Source organism: Vicugna pacos, chromosome 3, assembly GCF_048564905.1.
Source record: "Vicugna pacos chromosome 3, VicPac4, whole genome shotgun sequence".
Taxonomy (NCBI): Eukaryota; Metazoa; Chordata; class Mammalia; order Artiodactyla; family Camelidae; genus Vicugna; species Vicugna pacos.
Genome location: NC_132989.1, coordinates 22,518,162 through 22,543,154, shown reverse-complemented (window position 1 = coordinate 22,543,154; position 24,993 = coordinate 22,518,162). Strand labels below are relative to the sequence as shown.

The 24,993-nt window shown below is 32.0% G+C and overlaps 1 protein-coding gene across 11 annotated transcripts in view; it reads left to right on the top strand.

The window, feature by feature from the left end:
* The window catches only part of ANKHD1 (ankyrin repeat and KH domain containing 1), a 111,904-nt gene that overhangs the window by 31,251 nt on the left and 55,660 nt on the right, over positions 1-24,993 (top strand). For 10 of the 11 annotated variants that reach the window (XM_015239492.3, XM_015239489.3, XM_015239491.3 and 7 more), the window contains exons 7-10: positions 1,476-1,570; positions 12,343-12,580; positions 12,813-13,004; positions 17,060-17,169. In XM_015239492.3, the coding sequence (XP_015094978.2) occupies positions 1,476-1,570; positions 12,343-12,580; positions 12,813-13,004; positions 17,060-17,169 (635 nt within the window). The remainder of the gene's footprint in view (positions 1-1,475; positions 1,571-12,342; positions 12,581-12,812; positions 13,005-17,059; positions 17,170-24,993) is intronic. The other variant, XM_006204560.4, reaches the window with a different exon arrangement.

The window sequence follows — 24,993 nt, the reverse complement described above, 5'->3', positions numbered from 1 at the left end:
GTTAGGAGTGGCTTTGGCTGCATGTCACAGAACCTAAATTAATAATGATTCTAAGAAAAGAGAAGGCTTCTCTCTTTTACATAAAATAATTCCAAGTGTAGGGCATCTAGAGCTAATAAGGCAGTTCCATTGTTATCAAGAGCTCAGCATTCTGTTTTTCTTCTCCACCGTCCTAGTATGTGGTTTCTATCCTGTAGGTTACTTATAATCAAAGATGGTAGGTAGGGCTCCAGCAATCCATATTCTAGGAAGGATGAAGAGGGTAAGGGCAAAATGAGGAGTGCATTCTAATTTAGTAAGCTACGTTTAGGGAGTTTTCCTAGAAGTCCTGCCTTATAACTCCCTCTTACATCTCATTGGCTACACATTGCAGCAAGGGAGGCTGGAAAATGTAGTCTTTTAGTCAAGCATGTTGCCACTGAGATGAAATTGGAGTTCTGTTATTAAGGAAAAATGAGAGAATGGATATTGGGTAGGGGACTAGCAATCTCTGCCAAATACATCAAATGGATGCACCATAATTGCCTATTGTTGGACACTTGAATTGTTCCCAATTTTTCACTATTATTAAAAACACTGTGATAACATCCTTGTACAGACATCTTTGCCTAATCTCTGATTATTTCCTTAGGATAAATTCCTGGAAGTGGAATTGCTGGGTCAAAGGGTATGGACACTTTTAAGGCTTTTGATACATATTGCCAAATTGCCTTCTAGAAAGGTTGAACCAATTTACACTCCCACCAGCAGTGTTTGAGAGTGCCCTTTACCCCACCCTACACCCTCACCAACACTGGGTATTATCATTCTTTTTAATATTTGCCATTTTGATAGTAAAAAATGGTGTTTCATTTTAATTTGCATTTGTTTAGTAGGAAGGTTTAATATTTTTTCATCAGTTTAATATTCATTTTCATTTCTTTTTTGAATTACCATTTCATGTCCTTCATCCATTTTTCTACTGGAGTGTTTGTCTTTTTCTTATTGACTGTTAAGGCTTTTTATATATTAAATGTATCAAGAGGGTTGAAATTGTTTTGAATGGAGTTTTCTGTGCCTGCTCATTGCCACAGTGAGTTTATGGTTATTATTTTAAAGCTTTTTTTCTGAAAAATGTGATCCAAACATAACTTTACCTGGCATTCTATTTGATTTCAGTGTTTTGATTTGGTAGTTTATATAGATTAAATCAAAGAATAAGTAGTAGTGCTTTACTTAACTTGAATTAATGTGCTAATGTGGACTAATTCAATCTTTAAAACCTAGATAAGACCTTGACGAGAGCCTGCTTATTATTTGGATTGGCTTTGTAAAACTGTTGATTTATTTATTGAATGCAAAATAAGTTCTCTTATAAATTTTTGTATAGACATCTGAAAGAAAAAGATGCCCCATTTTAATACTTACATGTTAAATTGATACTCAACTCTTGAGAAATATAGTTTTAAAATTTGTGTTCTTTTTTTTTTTTTAAGGCCATTTGGATATGGTTCGCTTTCTGCTTGATGCTGGTGCAGATCAAGAGCACAAAACAGATGAGATGCATACTGCCTTAATGGAGGCTTGCATGGTAATTTTAAATTGTCTTCACTTGAGATTTTATGGGAAGAAAGGGTCATGTCTGCTTAAGCTTTTGAGAATTTTTTTGAATAATTATTATGATATCAGTAAAGATTTTGAAAATTTTGTGTTGTCAGAGAGGGAAGGGGAAGTGTACAATGTTTTGCTTAATTTTCAATAATAAATCTGTTAATGTAGGAAACAGTACAGAAGGTAGGCCTGGCTATGTCATTTCCAACATACTTCTTGTGCTTTTATTTTCTTCCATTTTTTCATTTTGGTAAAGTATACATGTCATAAAATTACCATCTTAACTATTTTTAAGTGATATTAAATACATTCATAATGTTATCCAACCATCAGTACCACCTGTCTCTGGAACTCTTTTCATCTTATAAAACTGAAACTCTATAATTAAACAACTTTTCATTCCCCATGTCTTCCTATTTCTGGTGATCACCATATCACTTTTTATCTCTATGATTTTGACTACATTAAGTACCTCGTACAAGTGGAATCATACAATATCTGTCTTTTTGTGACTGGCTTATTTCATTTAGTATAGTGTCCTCAGATTCACCCATGTTTTTGCATATGTCAGAATTTCTTCATTCTTTAAGGCTACATTTATATATATATATATATATATATATATATATATTTTAAATTGAAGTATAGTCAGTTTACAATGTTGTGTCTATTTCTGGTGTATAGCATAATAGTTCAGTCATACCTATACATACATATATTCCTTTTCATATTCTTTTTTATTATAGGTTACTACAAGATAATGAATATAGTTTCCTGTGCTATATAGGAGAAACTTGTTGTTTATCTGTTTTATATGTAGTACTTTGTATCTGCAAATCTCAAACTCCCAGTTTATCCCTTCCCAGCCCTTTCCCCACTCCCTGGTAACCATGAGTTTGTTTTCTATGTCTATGAGTCTGTTTCTGTTTTATAAATTTGTTCATTGGTGTCATTTTTTTAGATTTCACATGTAAGTGACATCATATGATGTTTTTCTTTCTCTTTCTGGCTTAGTTCATTGAGAATGACAATCTCCATGTCCATCATGTTACTCCAAATGGCATTAACTTATTATTTTTTATGGCTGAGTAGTATTCTGTTGTATAAATACATCACAACTTCTTTATACAGTCATCTGTTGATGGACATTTAGGTTGTTTCCATGTCTTGGCTATTGTAAATAGTGCTGCTATGAACATTGGGGTGCCATAATATTGTATTGTATGTATATGCCACATTTTGCTTATGCATTCATCCACTAATGGACACTTGGGTTGCTTTCATGCTTTAGCAATTGTGAATTATGGTGCTATGAACATTGGTGTACAAATATCTGTTTGAGTCCTCGCTTTCAGTTCTTTTGGGTATATACCCAGAAGTAGGATTGCTTGATCATATGGTAATTCTATGTTTAATGTTTTGAGGAACCACCACCATACTATTTTTCCACAGCAGTTACACCATTTTACATTCTCACCAATAATAGTACACCAATAGTGTACAGGGGTCCTCATTTCTTCACATCCTCACCAACACCTATTTTCTTTTTTTTTTTTAATTTAATGTTTGTAGCTTGATTTGCATTTCCCTAATGATTAGTGATGTGTAGCATCTTTTCATGTGGTTATTGGCCATTTGTATATCTTCTGAAGAAATATCTATTCAAATCCATTCTTGAATTAGGTTGTTTTTGTTGATGAGTTTTATATATTCTGGACATTAATCCCTTATCAGATATATGATATATAAATATTTCCTCCCATTCTGTGGGTTGCCTTTTTATTTTGTTGGTAGTGTTCTTTTGTGCACAAACATTTTTAATTAAGTAGTTTGTCTTTTTTGTTGTTGCTGTTGCCTGTGCCTTTGATGTCATATCCAAGAAATCATTGCCAAATCCAGTATCATGAGGCTTTTCTCCTGTGTTTTCTTCTAGCAGTTTTATAGTTTTAGCTCTTATGTTTAGGTCTTTGATCCATTTTGTGTTAATTCTTGTATATGGTGTTAGGTAAGGGTTTAATTTCATTCTTTTGCATGTGGATATCCAGTTTTCCCAGCATCAGTGTTGAAAAGGCTGGCTTTTCTCATTTGAGTCATCTTGACATCCTTGTCACAAATCATTTGACCATATATGCATGGGTTTATTTCTGGGCTCTCTATTCTGTTCCGTGGGTCTATATGTCTGTCTTTAAGCCAGAACTACAAAGCTGTGATTACTGTAGCTTTGTATAAGTTTTGACATCAAGAAATCTGAGTCCTCCAGCTTTGTTTTTTTGTCTAAGATTGTTTTGGCTATTTACGGTTCCCTTAGATTGCATATGAATTTTAAGATGAGCCTTTCTGTTTCTGCAGAAAACTCCATTGGATTTTTGATATGGATTGCATTGAATCTGTAGATTGGTTTGGATAGTACTGGCATCTTAATAATATTAAGTTTTCCTTTTTTATTTTTTTGCACCGCTTTAAAAAAAATTTTATGCAATCTTCTCAAAGTGACATTTTCTTCAGAGAACAGGAAGTCTTGTAGCAAATATGACTAAGATTACTTCTTCCAAAAATTGAGTCAACACATGCAGTCAGTTTGGCCACATATGGTTATTTGCAAGCAGTAATTTTTTAAAAATGAAAACTATCTCTATGTTGTGATTTCTGTCGCTATTAAACACTGGTACAAAAAAAATCAAAGGACTAAAATCAATCCATGTTAAAGAGCATAGTAGCTATACTAACATTTCTATTTTTCTTTTTTTAATTAATAGACTTAAATTTTTTAGAGCAGTTTCAGGTTCATAGCAGAAAATACAGAGTTCATACATAGCCCTCCCCACCCACACATGTATACTCCCCTATCCTCAACATGCTTCATCAGTGTGGCATATTTGGTACAATCAATGAACCAACATGGACACAATATTATCAACCAAAGTCCATAGTTTACATTAGGGTTCACTCTTGATGTTGTACATTCTATGTGTTTTGACAAATGCATGATAACATGTAGCCACCACTGTAGTATCATACAGAATAATTTCATTGCTCTAAAAATCCCTTGTGCTCCATCTAGTTTTCTAGTCCGTGAACAATCCCTTTATTTATGGCTTTAATTTCTTAAAGCAATGCTTTGTAGTTTCCATTGTACAAGTATTTTACTTCCTTAGTTAATTCCTAAGTATTTTTTTCTTTCTGATGCTATTATAAATGGAATTGTTTTTGTGATATCCTTGTCATATTGTTCATCAAAAATGCATTGGTGGGGAGGGTATAGCTCAGTGGTAGAGCACCTGCTTAGTAGGCACAAGGTCCTCGGTTCAATCCCCAGTGTCTCCTTAAATAAATAAGTACGTAAGTAAGTAAAGCTAATTACCCCCCCAATTTTTTTTAAAAAATGCACTGAAATGCAACTAAATTTTGTGTATTACTTTATATCTTGGTACTTTGGTGAATTCACTTATTCTAACAATTTGTGTGTGTGTGCGTGTGGTCTTCAGTGTTCTCTACATACAAGAGCATATTACCTGTGAACAGAGATGATTTTACTTCTCCTTTCCAATCTTGGTGCCTTTTTTCCCCTTTTTCCTTGCTTAATAGCTCTGGCTAGAACTTCCAGTACTGTGTTGAATAGAAGTGGTGAAAGTGAGCATCCTTGCCTTGTTTTTGATCTTAGAGGAAAACCTTTTAGTCTTTCACCATTGAGTGTGATGTTTGCTGTGGGGTTTTTTTATGTGGCTTTTAGTATGTTGAGATAGTTTCCTTCTAGTCTTAATTTGTTGAGTGGTTTTTTTTTTTTCTATTTTTTTAATGGTCCAATTGATTTCTTTCTTTTTAAGTTTAAAATTTTTTAAATTTATTTTTATTTATTTTATTTATTTAAAAAATTTTGTTGGGGGGAGGTAATTAGGTATTTATTTATTTATTTTAAATGGAGGTACTGGGGGTTGAATCCAGGACCTTGTGCATGCTAGGCATTCACTCTACCACTGAGCTATACCCTCCCCCTCTTTTTAAGTTTTTTTAATCCCCGTTTTTATCCTCATCTTTTTTTTTTAAACTCTTTTTTGGGAGAGGTAATACTAGTTTTGTTTGTTTGTTTTAATGGAAGTACTGGAGATTGAACCCAGGACCTTGTGCTTGCTAAGTATGTACTCTTATCGCTAAGATATATCTTCCCCTTGTTGAGTGTTTTTATCATGAAAGGATTTTGAATTCTGTGAAATGCTTTTTCTTTATCAATGGAGATGATCATATGCTTTTTTCCCCTTATTCTATTACTGTTGTATATTATATCAGTCAATTTTCGTATGTTGATCCATCCTTGAACTCCTGTAATAAATCTCACTTGGTCGTGGTGTATAATTCTTGTAATATGTTGCTGAATTTGGTTCACTAGTGTTTTGTTGAATATTTTTGCATCAGTGTTCATAAAGAATATTGATTTGTAGTTTTATTCTGCTGTAGTGTCTTTGGCTTTGGTATCAGGTCAATGCTGGCCTCATAGAATGAATTAAAAAATATTCTGTCCTCTTTAGTTTTTTGGAAAAGTTTGAGAAGAATTCGTGTTAATTCTTCTTTAAATGTTTGGTAGAATACACCAGTGAAGCCATCAATTCCAGAGGTTTTCTTTGTTGGTAGAAAGAAACTTTCTTTGTTTCTTTTTATGACTGATTAAATCTCCTTGCTAGTTACAGGTCTATTCAGAGTTTGTTTCTTTGTGATTTAGTCTTGGTAGGTTTTTTTGTCTCTAGGAATTTGTCCACTTCATCAAAGTTACTCAGTTTGTTGGTGTACAGTTGTTCATAGTAATCTTTTCTATTTGTATTGCATTGGTAGTAATGTCCCCACTTTCATTTCTGATTTTAGTACTTTGAGTCTTCTCTCTTTTTCTTAGTTCATTGAATTTTGTTAATTTTGTTGATCTTTCCAAAGAACCAACTTTATTTTCATTGATTTTTCCCTGTTGTTTTCTGTTCTTTGCTTATTTCGGCTTTAATCTTTGTTTTTCCTTCTTTATGCTAGTTTTGGGTTTAGTTTGTTCTTCTGTTGTCAGTCCAGTTGATTGGTTTCTGGTTTGTATAATGTCCTTTTTTCTTTCCTTTCTTTTTTTTTTTTTTTTTTGATGGTACTGGGTATTGAACCCAGGATCTCTCTCATGCTAAGCATGCACTCTACCACTGAGCTATATCCACTCCGCTGGTTCATATAATTTCTTAACCTGATTCTAAATTTAACACAATTAATGACTGAGTATACTTTTGGAAAAGGACAGTAACATACAACCCTAAAGTAATATATTTGGCTTTAGAGTTATTACTGATAAAACTAATTTTGGAGATAATAGACATCTTTCTATAGTTTTTGTAGCTTCATGTTAAAACTTATAAAGCAAACTGATCCTCAGAATATATTGACTAATGTACTCTATGGGTAACCTATAAAGCATTTGTTTGCTTCTTTTCAGGATAACCTAGAATTAGAGTTCTTGTTCAAGCATTTTGTATCCAAGATAAATATTACGTTTAATCCTATCAACGTAACATCTCTAAGTTAGAAGCTTAGGTCAGACTCTTTATTTTATAACTGTGAAAAAACTAAGAAACAACAAAATTGGGAGAATTTTGTCTCAAGTCATTCAGTTAGTTAGCAGATGTTAGAGTCCTGGGCCCACCACAATTATTTGTGTAGATTGTGTAACAGGAAGTGGTGGCCCTGCCCAAGTCTGGGTCTTCTTTTTTCAGCTGAATTTTTTGCCACTAGCATTACACTGACTCTTATTTAACCCAATTTTTTAAAATAGCATTATTTGTTAGAGAAATCATAGAAAAAATTTGACAGTAAAAGTGAAATATTTTATATATGCTTATATTTCTTTATTTACATATACTAACAGTTGCGAAACATATTTAATATAGATTTTCTATTGGCAGCACAAATTTTCAAAACAAACGTGTTCCAAAGGGTATTACTTAGCAAATGTATGCTTTTGTCAATAAAACAGTGCTGGATTCCTAAAACTTTTCCAGCATGTTTGGTCATAGATCAATCCAAGAACCATTTTTCTTCTACTTCTTCTGTAAGCGCATAGATATCTGTGTATCTACAAAGCATGTATCAAATACAAAGAAATCAGAGCTGTCTGAGTTTTTAAGACAGGTTTAATGACAAGAAAATTACCTGGAAGTACAAATGTTTTTTGAGATGTGATTAAGTAAGCACATCATTATCGATGGTAATTCCTATTTTGTTGTATATTACTGCATAACAGATCACTTGAAACATAGTGACTTAATACAATGACATTTTTATTTTTCATCATTTTTTATGCTGATTGGATGGTTATTCTGTTCTTTTTCATTGGGGGCACTTTCTCATACAGTTGCTGTCAGACAGAGGCTGGGTGAAATATGGTTTAACTCACATGTCTGGCACATTGTTAGTGATGGTTGGAAGTCAGACCTCTCTTTTGCCATGGGTAATCTCTTACATGGGCTTTAATAGTAGCTAGATCCCAAGGATTACCGATAGCATTGTAAGAGAAAAGCTAAGAACTGACACAATATCATTTTCACTGTCTTTAATGGATTAAAGCAGTCAAGGGGGAGGTAAAATTTATATCTTAATGGGAGGGTGTGAGAAAGAATTTGAAGCCATCTTTGTAGAACTCCTAAGAATTAGTATCTTTTTTAATAAAAAATTCTCAAGACATATATTTCTTTATTTCTGAATAAGTATCTTTGTATCCTATTCTAACAAGGGTATACCAATTATTCAAGGTAATTAGTAGAATACAATTTAGGAAAGTGTGAGTTAACAATCTGGATAAACAAATTAGCAATTGGAAGACAATAAATTCATTTTAATGACTCTCCTAAATTTGCAGAGTAAATCAGAAATTTATTTTAAAAAATCTATCTCAAACTCTAAATGATGGAAAAAAAACATAGTACTTTTAAATTGGGTATAACTTAAATACAGTAAACTGCCATATCTTAATTACATGGCTTGACATTTTATGTATGTATGTACCTATGTAGCAACTAGAACAGGACCCCAGAAGGTTCACCTATGCCCCCTTCTAGTCAGTACCCTCCTTCAAGAGTAACCACAATTCTAACTTCTGTTGCCAAAAATTAGTTTTCTTGTTTTGAACTTCATATAAATAGGATAATACAATAAGTATTCTTTGGTATCTAATTTTTTTCACTCAATATTATTTATGTGAGAATTATATCCATGTTGTTCCATTATACAGTGGTTTGCTCTTTTTAATCTTTGGTTAGTATTCTATTGTATAAATATGCCATAGTCTTTTGTGATGGACATTTGTATTGTTTTTAGAGTTTGGCTATTACCAATAAAGCTGCTATGAACATTCTTGTATATGTCTTTTGAAGCAATCATTTCTGTTCGGTATATATCTAGGAGTAAGATTGGTCAGTGGAAAGATTTTTGGTTACTAATTCAGTCTTGTTTTACAGATCTATTTAGACTGACTTTTTTTTTTCTTGAGTCAGTTTTGATAGTTTATGTCTTTCTAGGAGTTTGTCCATTTCATCTAGGTTATCTAATTGATTGGCATACAATTGTTCCATAGTATTCTCTCATAATCCTTTTTATTTTTATATGGTCAGCATTAATGTCCTTTTCATTCTTGATTTTAGTAATTTGATCCTTCTGGGTTTTTTCGTAGTAAGTCTGACTAAAGGTTGGTCAATTTTGTTCATCTTTTCAGAGAATAAACTTGGTTGATTCATTTTCAAAACTTTCTTTTTGCTAATCTCTGACTTAATTCCACTCTATTCTTTATTATTTCATTCCTTCTGCTTGCTTTGGGTTTACTTTGCTCTTCTTTTTCTGGGCTCTTGAGTTGGGAATTTAGATGATTGATTTGAGACATTTCCTCTTTTCTGTTGTACATATTTAGTGCAGTAAATTTCCCTCTCGGCACTGCTTTAGCTGTATCGTACAAATTTTGATCTATCGTATTTCATTTTCATTCAGTTTATTGTATTTTTTATATTTCACTTGAAACTTTTTTTTTGACTCATGGATTATTTTGATATGTGTTTAGTTTTAAACATTTGAATGTTTGAAAATTTTCCTGTTATCTTTTTGTTAATGATTTCTAGTTTGATTCCGTTGTGATCAGAGAGCACATTCTGTATGATTTCAGTTCTTTAATTTTTGAGGTTTGTTTTACAATCAGGATATGGTTCTATATTACATGGGCATTTGAAAAGAATGTATATTCTGCTTTTGGTGGGTGGAGTGTTCTGTAAAGCCAATAAGATCCTGTTAACAGATGGTATAGAGTTCTTCTACATCCTTTCTGAATGTCTGTCTAATTGTTATAACAGTTGTTGAGAGAGGGCGTTGAAATCTCCAACCATATTTGTTCATTTGTCTTTTTCTTCTTTTAGTTCCCTTACTTTTTTCCCCACATTTTGGAGCTCTGTTATTTCGGTACATGTACATTTTCGGAATTGCTATGTCTTCTTTGTGATTGACCCTTTTATCATTATATAAACTCTCTATCTCTTAATTTTCTTTGTTCTGAGGTCTCCTTTATCTGATATTAATATGGCTACTCTGCTTTCCTCTGATTAATGTTTGCCTGATAAATGCTTTTATCCTTTTCTTTCAAACTGCATGTGTCATTATACTGAAGTTAGATTTCTTGTAGACAGTGTATATTTGGGTCGTGTTTTGTAACCCACTCTGCCAGTCTCTGTTTTTTAATTGGTTTGTTTAGATCATTTACATTTAAATGTAATTATTGATATGGTGTTTTTATAAGGTGGTTCTATGCTGGAATTTATTTTTTCTTCCAGTTTCTCCATTTTTTCCCCCTCAATTTTCTTTTTTGTTTTCCAATTGAAGTACAGTCAATTACAATGTGCCAATTTCTGGTGTACAGCACAATGTCCCAGTCTTGCATATACATAAAGATACTCATTTTCATATTTTTTTCCATTGAAGGTTATTACAAGATACTCAACATAGTTCCCTGTGCTATACTAAAGAAACTTTTTTTAAAATCTATTTTTATATATAGTGGCTAACATTTGTAAATATCAAACTTCCAAATTTATCCCCTCCCACTCCCTTTCCCTGGTAACCATAAGATTGTTTACTAAGTCTGAGAGTCCGTTTATGTTTTGTTGATGAGTTCATAGTGTCTTTTTTTTTCTTTTAGATTGCACATATGAGTGATACCATATGGTATTTTTCTTTCTCTTTCTGGCTTACTTCACTTAGAATGATGATCTTTAGGTCCATCCATGTTGCTGCAAATGGCATTCAATTTTCTTTAATATACCTAATAGCTATTTTGAAGTTCTTTTCTTTGACTCCTATATTAGATTCACTTCTGGGTCAACTTTTATTATTTTATATCTTGATGATCAGTCAGGTTAGGGCTAGGGCTATGATCACTGAAAGAATGGAACACATGAGATGAACCTTACATTCACTCCAACTTTCTGTCTTTAGGCATCTTCCAAACCATGGACCAAGGAACTATAGCCAAACAAAGAGTAAACATTTCTAGGACTAAAGAGTGAACGTAATGCTAAAATTAAGCCTCAATAGCATGAGTGTGATTCACTGACTGGTCACTGCCTGCTAGAACATAATTTCACAGTCTTAAAAGGAGGACAGGATAATCCAGAGCCTTGAAGAGGGATCATCCACAGCATATGGCTTACAATAAAAAATTACTAGACATATTAAGAGGCAAGAAAGTGTGACTGATCATTAATGACTATTTCCCCTGAAGTAGTCAGTTGGTCATTAACTTCCTGGTCTGGATAGTTACTGTGTCATTCATGATGGCAGCTGATCTTCAAACAGCCAGTGAGGAAAAAAAAGAGATAAAACTTTATTTTGGTACTCAGTTTTTACTTTTCATTAGCAATACTTTGGTTATTTTTGAAATACGGAAGAACACAACATCTGTCTTTATTTGCCACAACAAGAGTTAAGACCTATATAAAATTTTGAAGTATAAAATTTGAAACTAAAGGTGCTTATTTATGGTAATAGAAGGATAGAATGGATATCCTTCATGAGAATGTTTTATTGTTGATTGCCTTACTACCTATGTAGATGGGCTCATGCTAAAATGATTTATAAGTAAATAAGATACTTATTTATTTAATAAGATTTATTTTTACATCTCTGTAAAATTCTTTGCCTCATTACAACAAGCTAGTGATAAAAAAAATATAAGGTAGTGTCAGTCCATAGGGATTTAGCTTGGTGACATAATCCCAAGTGGTAATGACTTCACCGAATTTGTTGTTATTTTTTGCCATGTCTTTGTTTCTTAAATAGATCTAACACAGTTTATACACTTAAACATGACACCTAAGTTTGAGGCTATGGCTATATTTGACCTGGCAGTAGAATAAACAGTAATTATTTTGAGGTGCTGTTGACTATGGATTTAATAGTTTTTAGAACTTCAGAGAATTTGGAAATTCAAAGTTATTTGAAATTGTAACTATATGTCACAAGTCTGATTCTACTGGAAAATTTTGGGCTTGCTCAAAGTAAAGTAAAATAATTTTAATGGACTTTTGGTAAGACAGATCTCAAATTGCTTGAATGGGCATGATAATATTTATGCATCTAAGCTGCATCTCCTTTTCTTTCCTCTTGTCTTTCATTGACACTTGCTTTTCTTCTCTCACTTAAAAAAAAAATCTGAAAACAAAACAAAAATTCCTTTCTTTTTGCTTTACTTCTGAAAATCTGTAGGATGGACATGTAGAAGTAGCACGTTTGCTTTTGGATAGTGGTGCTCAAGTGAATATGCCTGCAGATTCATTCGAGTCTCCGTTAACGCTAGCTGCCTGTGGAGGACACGTTGAATTGGCAGCTCTACTTATTGAAAGGGGGGCAAATCTTGAAGAAGTTAATGATGAAGGATACACTCCCTTGATGGAAGCTGCTCGAGAAGGACATGAAGAGATGGTGGCACTACTCTTAGCACAAGGTAAAATAGTTTTGCTTCTTTAATAAAAAAAAAATCAGTTTCCTTTGGATGTTTTGTGTCAGTAACCCTCAAGTTTACTACAACTAAGACATTTTTTGCATTGATGATAAATTACCAACACCTTGAGAGGAACCCCAGAAGCAGAGAAGATAGAGATGATTATCACAATTCAAACAGTATATTTACCGTAAGTCTTTTTAGGTAGTTTTATCTGTTTTTATGCTTTCCCCAGGAGCAAATATTAATGCCCAGACAGAAGAAACCCAAGAAACTGCCCTGACCTTGGCTTGCTGTGGAGGATTTTCTGAAGTTGCAGACTTCCTGATTAAGGCGGGAGCTGATATTGAACTTGGCTGCTCCACACCTCTGATGGAGGCTTCTCAGGAGGGACACCTGGAGTTGGTTAAATATTTACTGGCTGCTGGTATGTGGATTTAAAAATGCCTCTTAGAAAAAGGCCTTTATATTGCTTTCATAACTTTAGCAATTAAGCTTAACTTTTTCATTTTTGTGAAAGTTGAAATACAGCTCCACAATTTGACTGCTCTTCTTAGGCCTCTAAATCTCTAAAAATGTCATTTTAAAAAAGATTTCATATTGTTATTAATGTTTACTTATTGAGCATAAGGCTTCTCATTGACCTTCTCTTTAGATTGAATGATATGTGGCTTCTAGAGGGGAGAAGTTAGTTCCTCCTAGCCTCTGTTAATAAGATGAGGTGAGGATGACATTAGAGGTTATAATTTGATACCTTTAAGCCTGTTCATTTCTTGACAATTCTCTCTTCTCAAAGAAAGAAAGGAGGAGCAGGTGGGAATTTGGGTGGGGAGGAGAAGTACTTAGTTTAAAAATAATTTGTGCTTTGTACATTGTTAAGCAACAATAAGAAATAAGTATTTTTACACTGAATATTTGTAGCTTTATTTAAAGTAAAGTAAGGATACACCAGAAAAAAAATTGATCCAGATAGGCAGAAACCTTCATATATCCTTTAGAAATGATATAAAAATGTTCTTTTTATCTACATCTGATAAATTGTTTAAAACTTGATGTTTCAAGAAATTAATATGTAAAGGAAAAGAAAATATTTAGCAAAACTTTATTCATCCTTTTTGGGCTTTCACTGTTACATTAATTTGAGTATAGCCCAGCCTCAATTTTTCGGTGAATTATTGTTGAAATAATTTCTCAATCTAGATCATTAGTGATTTGAATGATTGTTTAGATTTTGAAACAATGCACAAACCAGCCGTACAAGCTGACATCTTTCCTGATTCAAATACTATTATTTGCTGTAGTTAGTGTATGTATATATACTCTTTAGATTGAATGATATGTGGCTTCTGGAGGGGAGAAGTTAGTTCCTCCTAGTCTCTGTTAATAAGAGGAGGTGAGGATGACACAGAGTCATTATTTCTCCATTATTTTTTGTAACTCTCTGTGTCCCATTCAAGAGTCTTTCTCTACCAGTAGTTATCATTCTTCATTCTTCCCACATCCCTCTAAGTAGTCATGGTATTGGTAAGAAATAAATGTTTACTAAGAAATTGTTGAATATCAGACATTCTGGTCCCACTAGTATAGTAAGAAATATTATACACATCTTACAGATAAGGAAACTGATCTACAATCACGTTACATGACTTCCCTAAGCAACCAAACTAATAAGTGACAGAGCTAAAATTCAAAGTTAGAACTCCTGACATTGTTTTTTCTATTTCATTACCATTGATTCTCATATTTAGCTACCTTTGCTAATTTGAAGTATGTATTTTCCAGAACTATCTCAGGGGCTTGAGAAGCACTTTTTTATGTGATTTCTACCTAAAAAAAAATTTTTCCAGATTACAATGTGATTTATTCACATGAAGTTCTTATGATAGTTTAGTACTAAAGAAGAGTCCAATAGGTCTTCTAATACATTTGCTATACAGTTTTTTAAAACATTCAAAAACCTTTTTGTTGTGGTAGTTTTTCAAATATACAGAAAATATAATGAATCCTAAGAACCCATCACTCAGCTTTAGTCATTTTTAATTCATGGCCAATCTCATTTTATTTATATTCCCATTTGTCCCCTACTTATTTCTTTATAATTATTTTATTAAAAATAATTAAATATTAAAAATTTCATTGATATAATTGACATATAACATTATATTAGTTTTAGGTATACAACATAATGATTTAATATTTGTATACATTGTGAATTAGAATAAATCTAGTTAACATCTGTTACCATATATATTTATAAAAGCGGTTTAAAATTTGTTTCAGTTTCTTTAAATCAAATTATTTAAGAAATAAATTTATTTTTATGAATTGTCAATAAATATTTCAATATGTATCTCTAAAAGACAGACTTTTTTTTTTTTATGGAGGAACTTAGGATAGAATCCAGGATCTTGTGCATACTAAGCATGCACTCTACCACCGAGCTATTACCCACCACTCCAAGAAAGACTTAAAAAAGGAATCACAATATTGTTTTCTAACCTGAATTTTTTTTTTTTGAGAGGAGGAGGTAATTAGGTTTATTTATTATTTTTTTTTAGAGGAGATACTGGGGATCGAACCCAAGATGCATGCACTCTACCACTTGAGCTATACCCTCCCCAACTAACATAATATTTTAACATAATAATTCCTTAGTATTGTTAAATATCCAAGCAGTTTTCATATTTTCCTGATAGTCTTGTAAATGTGTATGTGTGTGTTTAATGACTTTGTTGATCTACGGTTCATTTAGTAACTATTGATCAATATAGTCTCTTTAATCTGTAGGCTCCTCTTCCATCTTTCTTTTCTCTTGCAAGTTTTAGTTGAAGGCATGGAATGTTTATCCTTTAGCTTCCCAGCGTATGGATTTTGTTAAGTGCATCTCCATTGTTTCATTTACTTTGTTTTTCTGTTCCTTGGATTTCCCACAAAGTAGTACTTAGTTCTAGAGACTTAATTGAATTCAGGTATGATGTCTGTTTTGTTTTAAGACTACTTCATGGGTAGTATTTGTGTACTTTCTTCAGGAGATAAAAATGTCTGATTTTCTCTGTTTTTGTGATGTTATTAGTCATTGATGACTATTGCTTAGATCCATTAATTTATTAGAGGTTGCAAAGTGGTGATACTTTAAATTCTATTATTCCTTTCTTGTTTATTAATGGGAATATGTCTATAAAGAGAAACTTCCCCTTATCAACTTTTTGGTTATTCTTAGATATAAATCTTTTGAAAATAGTTTAAATGTTTGATTTTTTCCCCCCTTTACTTTTCCCTCCCAAACAATGAAGTGGTCCCTTAGTATCATTTAATGGTGGCCAATGAAGTATTTTTTTGGTTTTGACTTGAACATCATTTTGAACTTTTGGATTTAAATATATGATGGCTTTCACTCCATCATAGTCTTCATTCTTTTTGATGTAGAAATTGCCAAAAGATGGGACAGTTTGACTATCTTTGGTCAATAAGTTTAGCCCCTAACTCCTTTTGGTATGACCTCATTATATTCTCTGATAGTTTCCTTGCTTTGTGACATGGCAGGGCGTTTCAGGCCTATCTTTTTTTTTTTTTTTTTTTTCCTATTTTCTTTCTTTTTTTTTAATTAATAGGCTTTATTTTTTAGAGCAGGTTCAGGTTCACAACAGAATTGAGCAGAAAATACAGAGAGTTTACACATAGCCCTCCCCACTCATATGTGTATACTCTTCTACCCTCAACATCCCTCATCAGGGTGGCATATTTGGTGCAATCGATGAACCAACATGGACACAGTATTATCAACCAAAGTCCATAATTTACATTTGGGTTCAGTTTCAGGTCTATATTATACAGATTCTGTCCCAGTCTTAGAACCAATTATTTCTCTTAAAAAGCTGTTAATTCCATTTAATGGGAAATGGTACTTAGAAACCACAATATAAGCTGGAGGTGATATTTCTGCTTGGCCTTTTATTGTCTCTAGGCCATTTTAGTTGGTTAGGGTTAGGAAATGCTTACTTTTCAACATGAATTCATGTCAGTACTTCCAATTCAGAGCCATAGGGTTTTACTTCACCTCAGCAGTCTTTTATCTGGGTTTTCTCTCAACCTTGCCTAAAATTTCACTTCTCATCAAAGAATTATTCATTTGATTTTTACCACAATATCCATAGAACTGTCTCAGAATAGAAACCAAAACTACCACCAGTATGATTTCAGAAAACTTTGACATTTTTTGTTTTGCAGCTTTTATATTTTATTTCTTAGGGTATATCTTCCTGGGGATGTATTGAATTTTTTATATTTGGTATAGTTCCTTTCTGTGTAGCTAAAAGCATTTTTTTCAAAATATATTTAAAGGAAAATTAAGATACTTAAATTATATTCTTCTATTTTTACTTTTAGAGTTTATGAGTTCCACCAAATTGCAAAATGGGACTATCTAATATAATTTGAAAATTTACAAAATAATTGTATGATTTTTGTTTGTTTGTTTGCCAGGTGCTAATGTTCATGCTACAACAGCAACAGGAGACACAGCCTTAACCTACGCTTGTGAAAATGGACATACAGATGTTGCAGATGTTTTGCTTCAAGCAGGAGCTGATTTAGTAAGATATTTTTAATTTCAAGTATTTTTGTGTGAATGTTAATATTCATTTATTTTTAACACTTAAAAGATACTAGTAAAGAAAATTAATAGTTTGCCTGCTTTGTATAAAGTAACTTCAAAAAGTTTGGCTATTTGTTCTAGTTGTTGCATTTATTAGGTATATTTGAAAAGTTTTTAAAAGAACATACTTTCTTTTCCTAGGTAAAACCATTCGTTTGTTTCCTTCTCTCACCCTAATCCCATTTGACATTCCTGAACCTTTGTAACTGCCCTTTGTTAGACATATCATAGATTCAATGGTATGTTTATAGAACAGAATAACCTGTCAAATCACTGAGTGATTTCTTTTGTTTTTCTGATTAGTTAGACATTTAAAATATAGCTACTGTCATGTTCCTAACAACGTTATTACAGCATTCTATGCTTTCTCTGTTCTTTCAGTGTCTTCTATTTTGGCTTTGTAAAGTTTCAAATTAGATGACAGGTTCATATGTGTAATAATCCCTGCAACTATGGGAAATTGTAGATAATATCCCATTTTAAGTTTCATGCTTCTTTCTGAAATGTGTGCTTTGACTTATTTTTATTTTGTGAGAGTACTTTAAAGTGCTTTCTAGAATTCCTCCCAGAGTTCCCTTACATGTTTCTCAAAAATCTACAAAGACATAAATAGTTATAAATGTTGCAGAGAATCAAGTTCATTGATTTCAGTTATTTAGAAAAAATTGTGCAATTGTGTATTGCCTTTTAAATCATTTCCAGTAACAGATATTTCTCCAAAAATATCTGAGAACATTACTGTAAAATAATTACTAACTAAAATTAATGTATAATATAGTAATTCTATTTATTTATAATCATTTCTACTAATACTAAATATTGTAGTGATAATACTAGCATTCATTCTCATTAATCAGGATCTGCCCTATCAGTTAGAATTTCTAGGAGGTGTACTTTTTTTGTTTGAAAATTATGACAGATATGTTAAGTAGATCTTAATCATCTGCCTTTGTTCTATATTTGAGTTTTTTTTTAGATTTGCTTTGGGTCATCTATAAAATTAAGAATTGAAGTATTTCATCACTTGAAATAAAGAAATAGGGTGCAGCATAAAAGCTTAGCTACTATTAGCAAAGTTTAATACTCTTATCCTCTGAATTTTTATCAGAATTCTCTTTTCCTTATTCCATTTTTCCATAGCAAAGTCACTTTCTTGTTTATTAGGAGTTCTTCTAAAAATATTAAATAAGAAAAGGAGGAACTATCTGTTAAATGCACTCTAAAGTATAGGAAAACATTACCAATCTTGACAGAATTAAAAATCTGTTATGAAATATTTTTAAATGTTTTATTTTTATAGTCTTCTGGAATTAGGTAAATTGTCTGTGATTAGAGATCCTTAAACAAATTTTATTAAATGAACAGACAGGATTTAGAGTTACCATACTGTTTTACATTCAAAATATAAGATTAAAAAGTAGCTCAGATTAATATATATCTTAAGTACAAATGTAATACTGCTATTCTAATGTAATTGTTTTTCTATTTTGTGATCTGTCTTTGCATTCATATTTACATGTAATTATAATCATACAGTTATTTTCTATTTTCTGGCTATGTATTCTATCATAATCTTTTCCCTACTGCTACATATTCTCTGTATTTATAAGTCTTGTGTAATATTCCATCAAGTTGATGAACCCTAAACCTTGAGTTGCTTTTTATTTTTCACTGTTAGAAATACTGTTAGATTTAATAACTTCATGTATATAACTTTTTCTGTTTTTCTCCTTTTAAGTTATATATTAATTTTTCACTTTTAAAAATATATTGCCTATTTCATGCTTTTGCTGTCTGTGGAGAGACATTTCAGTTTTATTATTAGTTCTTTTCCTGATGGGAAAAAGGAATTCTTGGTCTTTATAGAAAGTGTGGGAAGTATGGAAAAGTATAGTAAGTTTAGTACTTAAAACCTATAAATAAACTTTGTGATTTCAGGCTTTTCTATAAGCCAGAGGGTAGAAAGAGAAGACCTCATCAAAAACAAGAAATGAGTAAAGCAGACAGATCAGTTCCTGAGTCCCAAGAAAAAATGGCTGATAATTCTTACTAGGTGGACCTTACAAGGCATCTTTCTTGTCCTTCATTCTTTGCTGACACCTCCTAGTATCTGTTTGGAGCTATAGTAATTTCTTCCAGTGGTTTGAAGATGTTTTCCATTCCTGGCATCCCATAGATGTGTTCTTGATATCTAGGTTTGGTAGGTCTTTAAGTTAAAAATGTGGAGGTGTTTTGTTTCATTTTGTTTTGGTGGGCTGGCTGAGAACCTTCATTTTGGGAGTAACTATTTTTACTTTCAGTTTTAAATAAGACTGTAGAAGTCAACCTTTGGAACATAATCTGTACCGACACCTGTACCAATCCCTATGCTTTGTTAGATTTTTAGAGCTTAACTTTTGCCATAATTGAAGGTTTTATTATTTTTTTTAAAATGAGTTTGAAAGCTGTTGTTTCCCGTTTTAAAAAATATTTTGCACTAAAATCAGCTAGGATATTAATTATGATTTTAAAAATATTTAACACACAGCTGTTTGGATTTCTTGTATTGTTTCCTGAGATGAAATTGAGAGGTTTTAGGGCTTTTCATTCTACATGTGTAGTAGGTGTACTATAGAACTTAGTTTTAAAGGAAATCTACGTGTTTTCTTTTTTACTGCTTTTTAAAAAAAATCACAGCCAGTACTGATGGCATGCTTGAGCATTTTCAAGTAGATTTTCAAAATATGTGCATGTTCTAATTTTGAAACTTAGTTATTTGAAGCTTCATTTACCCTTGTTTTAAGAATATTTTAAACAAAACAAAGTTTTATGGCTATTTCCAGTAAAAGCAAAAACACTGAATATCTGTCATATCTACAAGATTATGGATTGATATGTAGCTTGTCTAACTGTAATAATTGCATAGATTTGAATAATCCATTATTTAAAACCTTTGAACTAGATTGATATTCCTTAAATAAGCCACTTAAAATGTTCCTTTTAGAAATCAAAAAAATTAAATAACATAAAATGTTGTCCATTAATTCCAAGAGGTTTTTGAAAAATTCTCCCTATTTAATATGCAGAATTGTGTTACTGCTCTATAAGTATCAAGATTACTCAATAAGCTGAGAGCGTTGAACAAATCACTTAATCCATATCTTCCTGCTATTTGCATCTCTTGTTACCCCTGTAATGGGAATCACTTTATAGTGAAATAAAGATTATTATCCCTTTATGTGTTTTCTTCCTCTGCATACTATTTTTTGTTTTTGGTCTCAGATTTGTTTTAGTATTTGATGTGATTATAGGTATAATACAATGTGAATGCATTGTAAGGAAAGAAAATTTGTATTAAAACACATTAGCATCCTGTAGTATACTTAAATATTCTTGCTTTGGCTCTGCTAGGTATCCTTCGGCAAATCACTTAGATTCCCTAGTCTTCTTTTGTTTTTCTCCCTCACCTTTCCCCTTTCCTTTTTTCATGAGGGATTTGGACCAGAAGATCTTTAGCAATGTGGTTTAAGAAATCTAATTTTATGCTAGTAAAGAACAAGTTAGCCAACTACCTGTTTGAATGTATTAGATGGACTAGGTGATCTTGAGTGCTTAGCCCGAGAATGTGTAAAGTACTATGGAATCCTTGAAGAAAATGAAATTTTAAGGTATAAATTATTCTCTCTCTTAAAATCTTTGTGTATACCAAATGTATCTTAAATTATCCAAACATTATTTTGGGGGTTGTTTACAGTTAATTAGCAGATTTAGCTTTATGAAATATTTTACAGATTATTTTAATAGATAAAAGTTACCAACCCCTAAAATATACAATAATTTGGTAAGTCTACCCCAATAAAGATTAAGAATCATCTAGTATTATAATGCTAAATCATCATCTCTTCCACCCTATCTTTTTACTATCAGTATTTTATCTACTTAAATATTGTCAAATAAATAGGAAGAGTTTCATTGATGTGGATTTTTGTTTTAAGTAAACTATTTCCTCAAGAACATAGTTTCTCCAGTTATCTTTGGGATTGTTCAGTTGTGAATTTTTTTCTTCTTTTCCTACAGTTAAAGTTTATTTCAAGGGGCAGAATAAACTTTGTTACATCCCTTTCTTCTCATCTTACATGCCTTCAAACTTTTCAAAATTTCCTTTGTTTAGGATTGTTTTTTCAGCTTTGGCTTTCAAGTATACATAGGCAGTGTTCAGTGAGACACAAGGAATTTAGAAATACTGTTTTACTGTAAGATGTTTGCTACCTTGAAGATAGGGGCGGAAGACAAAGGTTTCCAAGGACGAGCTAGGACATGGTTTCTTTCTTTATGCTCATAATAGGTCTGCTTTAGATGAAATAAATCAGAGAAAAAAATAGAACCAATCTTAAGAAGTGTGGCAGTCACACAGTGTTGCTAAGTATGGGGTCTTTGCCATATTGAGTAATAATTGATTCTTTACAAATCAGTTATTTTCCTTCCCTTGGCTAAATTTTTAACAAAAGTTTATAATTGATTGATAAAAATACTTTTCTTATTTTTAAATAGGCAATACCATTACATGGTTCAAAATTCACAGAATATAAAACTGTCCCATGGGTACCCATTTTCCCTCTCTATTGGCAGTGTTGCTCATTTTTTTAGTATCCTTCAAGGGACATTTTATGTATGTATGACAAAAAGTCACATATTGAAAGAAACACATATAATCAATATTTGATTCTTTGTGTAATACCTTACTGAAAGAGTTTTTATTTTTTCTACACTAATTTTCTCTGTAGATTTGATCATAGGTTTTACAGGTTTATTATTTTTAACTTTAGAATAAAAATTGAAGCACTTTTGTACTGAGTAAACTGAATCCTATGAGTATGTCATACTGGTCTAGCACTGATTTTCATCCCTAACCATAAAGTAAGTTCTCTGACCCTTGTTGCTTTTCTACCAGCCAAATGAGCTTTTGTGGGCATTTTCCTAGAATAGTTGAGCTAATGGAAACTGGGTGATTTGAACATGGATACATGAGCATCCTTTGTTTTTTATTCCTGGAATTTATTTCCTTTGAGATGAGATTTGATGGGGACTTCCCTTAAAATAAACATATTTTAAAGGACCAGTTTGTTATGTATATTAAATCTTATGAAATAGAAATGTAGACTAGATCTTCTTTCATAAGATTAAAAAAAAATTTAAGCAGTATGTTGTATGTCCTTGACATTACTATACACCTAAGCATATATATATTCTATGCCTGTGGGCTATATGTCTTTATGTGAATGGATTTGTTATCACATATACTGTTCTGAAACTTTTTTTCTCTGTAATATTTTTCTGTCAATTCCTATAGATTTCTCATTCTTTTTCACAGGTATCCAGTGTTCTATATAATTTATTAACCATTTATTTACTCATAAATATCTGGGTTATTACAGGTTTTAAATATTACAAATGGTGTTACATTAAATATTGTTATACATATTTACATATATTTGCTATTTTTATGAATATATCTATAGGGATAAATTCCTGGAATTGAAATTGCTGGTTATCAGAGGGTCCAAGTCTAAAATTTTGAAAGCTGCTGCCAAATTGTTCAAAAATGCTGAACCAGACTACACTTCTGTTAACAACTAAGGTGTTTTGATTCACCATATTCTCATTAACATGAGTTGGATTTCTTCTTTAACTCTTTCCTTCCTTTCTTCCTTTTTCTAAAAAAATGATTTAATTTTCTAATCTCGGATCAGAGTCTCCTTTTTCATTTTATCTAAAAAGAATCTCTGTGTTCCAAATAGACCTATGAGCTGCTCACTAATTGCTCCCCAAACTTTGGTGAACTGTGTAAAACACAGGTATTAAGTTACTTTCTGGAAGGCTATTCAGACAATTTGCAAATGCAATTTTTGAAATATTTTGTTTAAAAAAGAAACTGATTTAAAAAAACTAAATATCAGACCATATTTACTGATTTCATTCTGAAGATGAGATTAATGTGTCTTCCACCATAGGACTTTTCATGAGTTATTTTATTATTACACTGTCATGATTTTGTAACATTTACATTCTGTTTTATGGCCCTATTTCTTGAAGTTGTTTAACTATATATTTAGGTAGATTCAGTATCTACCTCACTAGTCTTTCAAATTATATAGCCTCTTAATTTCTGTTTTCCTGAATTTGACTCACCTTTTTGGTGACTGATACTGGTATTTTGATTTGAATTTCCTCTTCTCAGCCAAAAAAAGGAATTCACAGTTGCTTGCATTTTTGAGACTACTGTGTGTTGTATTTATACATGAATGTAGCCGAACATAAAATTATTGAATCACTTGTTTTTTTCCCCTCAAAATTCTAAGCTCTCTGTTCTGCTGCCTTCTGGTACCAGGCCAGAGCCTGGTAGAATATTCCACATTATAAGTAAGTGACTTTCTTTTTTCCGCCTGGAATATCATAAGATTCTTTTATTATCCTTAGACCTCTGTGATTTCACCAGGATGTGCCTTGGTGTTTGTTATTCTGTAATAATTTTTCGTGGAAAACACTGAGTACTTTCTATCTGAAGATTTTAATTCATCCTTTTCCCCTTCTCCTTTTCTTTTTCCTTCTCATCTTCCAATTTTCTTCTACTACAACCTTGAATACTTCTTTTTCTGTTCTGTTTTCTTCTGGGATATTTATTATCCATATATTGGATATCCTCTATTTGTTTTATCTTTATGTCTGATTCTTTTCATTTCATTGTCCTTTTCCTCTTCATTGTTTCTTTCTTAAGCCCTTCTACCAGGTCACTATTTTTTCTGTATGCTTGTTGCTGCTTCTAGTGTGGTTTTCATGGTTTCATTATTACTTCTTTTCTTCTGCTCTTCCAACTCACTTTTAAATTTCCTCTTGCTGTTATATCACTTTGTTCAACTATTTAAAGCATTCATGCTCTCTTTATTTGAAAGTACAGGGAAGTATTTGACTGAAGTTTTGTTTCCGTTTCACAGGAACTTCTTAATAGGCTCTGTGTTGGATACTTTGTGCTTATTTATTCATATTTGACTAGGGCTTGTATTTGCTGGAAATCATATGGGAATGAGGAAGGGAGAGAAAGTGAGCTTTAATAGCTTCTTCAAATCATGTAGTTGTCTCGTAATACTTTCTCACCAAACCTCTACCATAGGAGCACACATCCCCTTAGGGTAAGCATATCACCCAGGGTAGAAGGTAGGAGTGACTTGGAGTGAAACCTTCTCTAGGCCACATTTCGTATTTGGAGACTTAGTTGACCCTGGTCAGTGACTGCAAAGCTTATTACTGTTTCTTCAGTTGTCTCCCTGTCTTACCTCCAAGTACTTTCTTTCTAATAGGAGTCTAGATCTAGAGAAAATATAGATATTCCATCTCTCAAGGTCTTTGAAGTCTCCCGTTTTAGTTGAAAAGTGTGAGCACTAACTGTGTTTATAATGAAAGGGGTATTACATAACTGTTTAATCATCTTGCAGTATTTTCCCTACTTTTTCTCCCAACTTTTGATATTCCCGAATCTTCTGATTTAATTATTTCCTTGACTAGATATTAAGACAGTGCTCTTGATTCTATAGCTTTAGTTGTATTTGGAGGCAAAAGCAAGGCATGAGTTCAAATAATTTAGCAGAATTATATATGCATATCTAAGGTTTATATTGAAGTTATATTGGTAGAGAACCACATTATCATACCCTTAAAAATTATGCTTTGTTTAGGAGATTATGGTCTCTACAGATGGGGAATCTTTTTAGTTGAAGATCCTGACTTA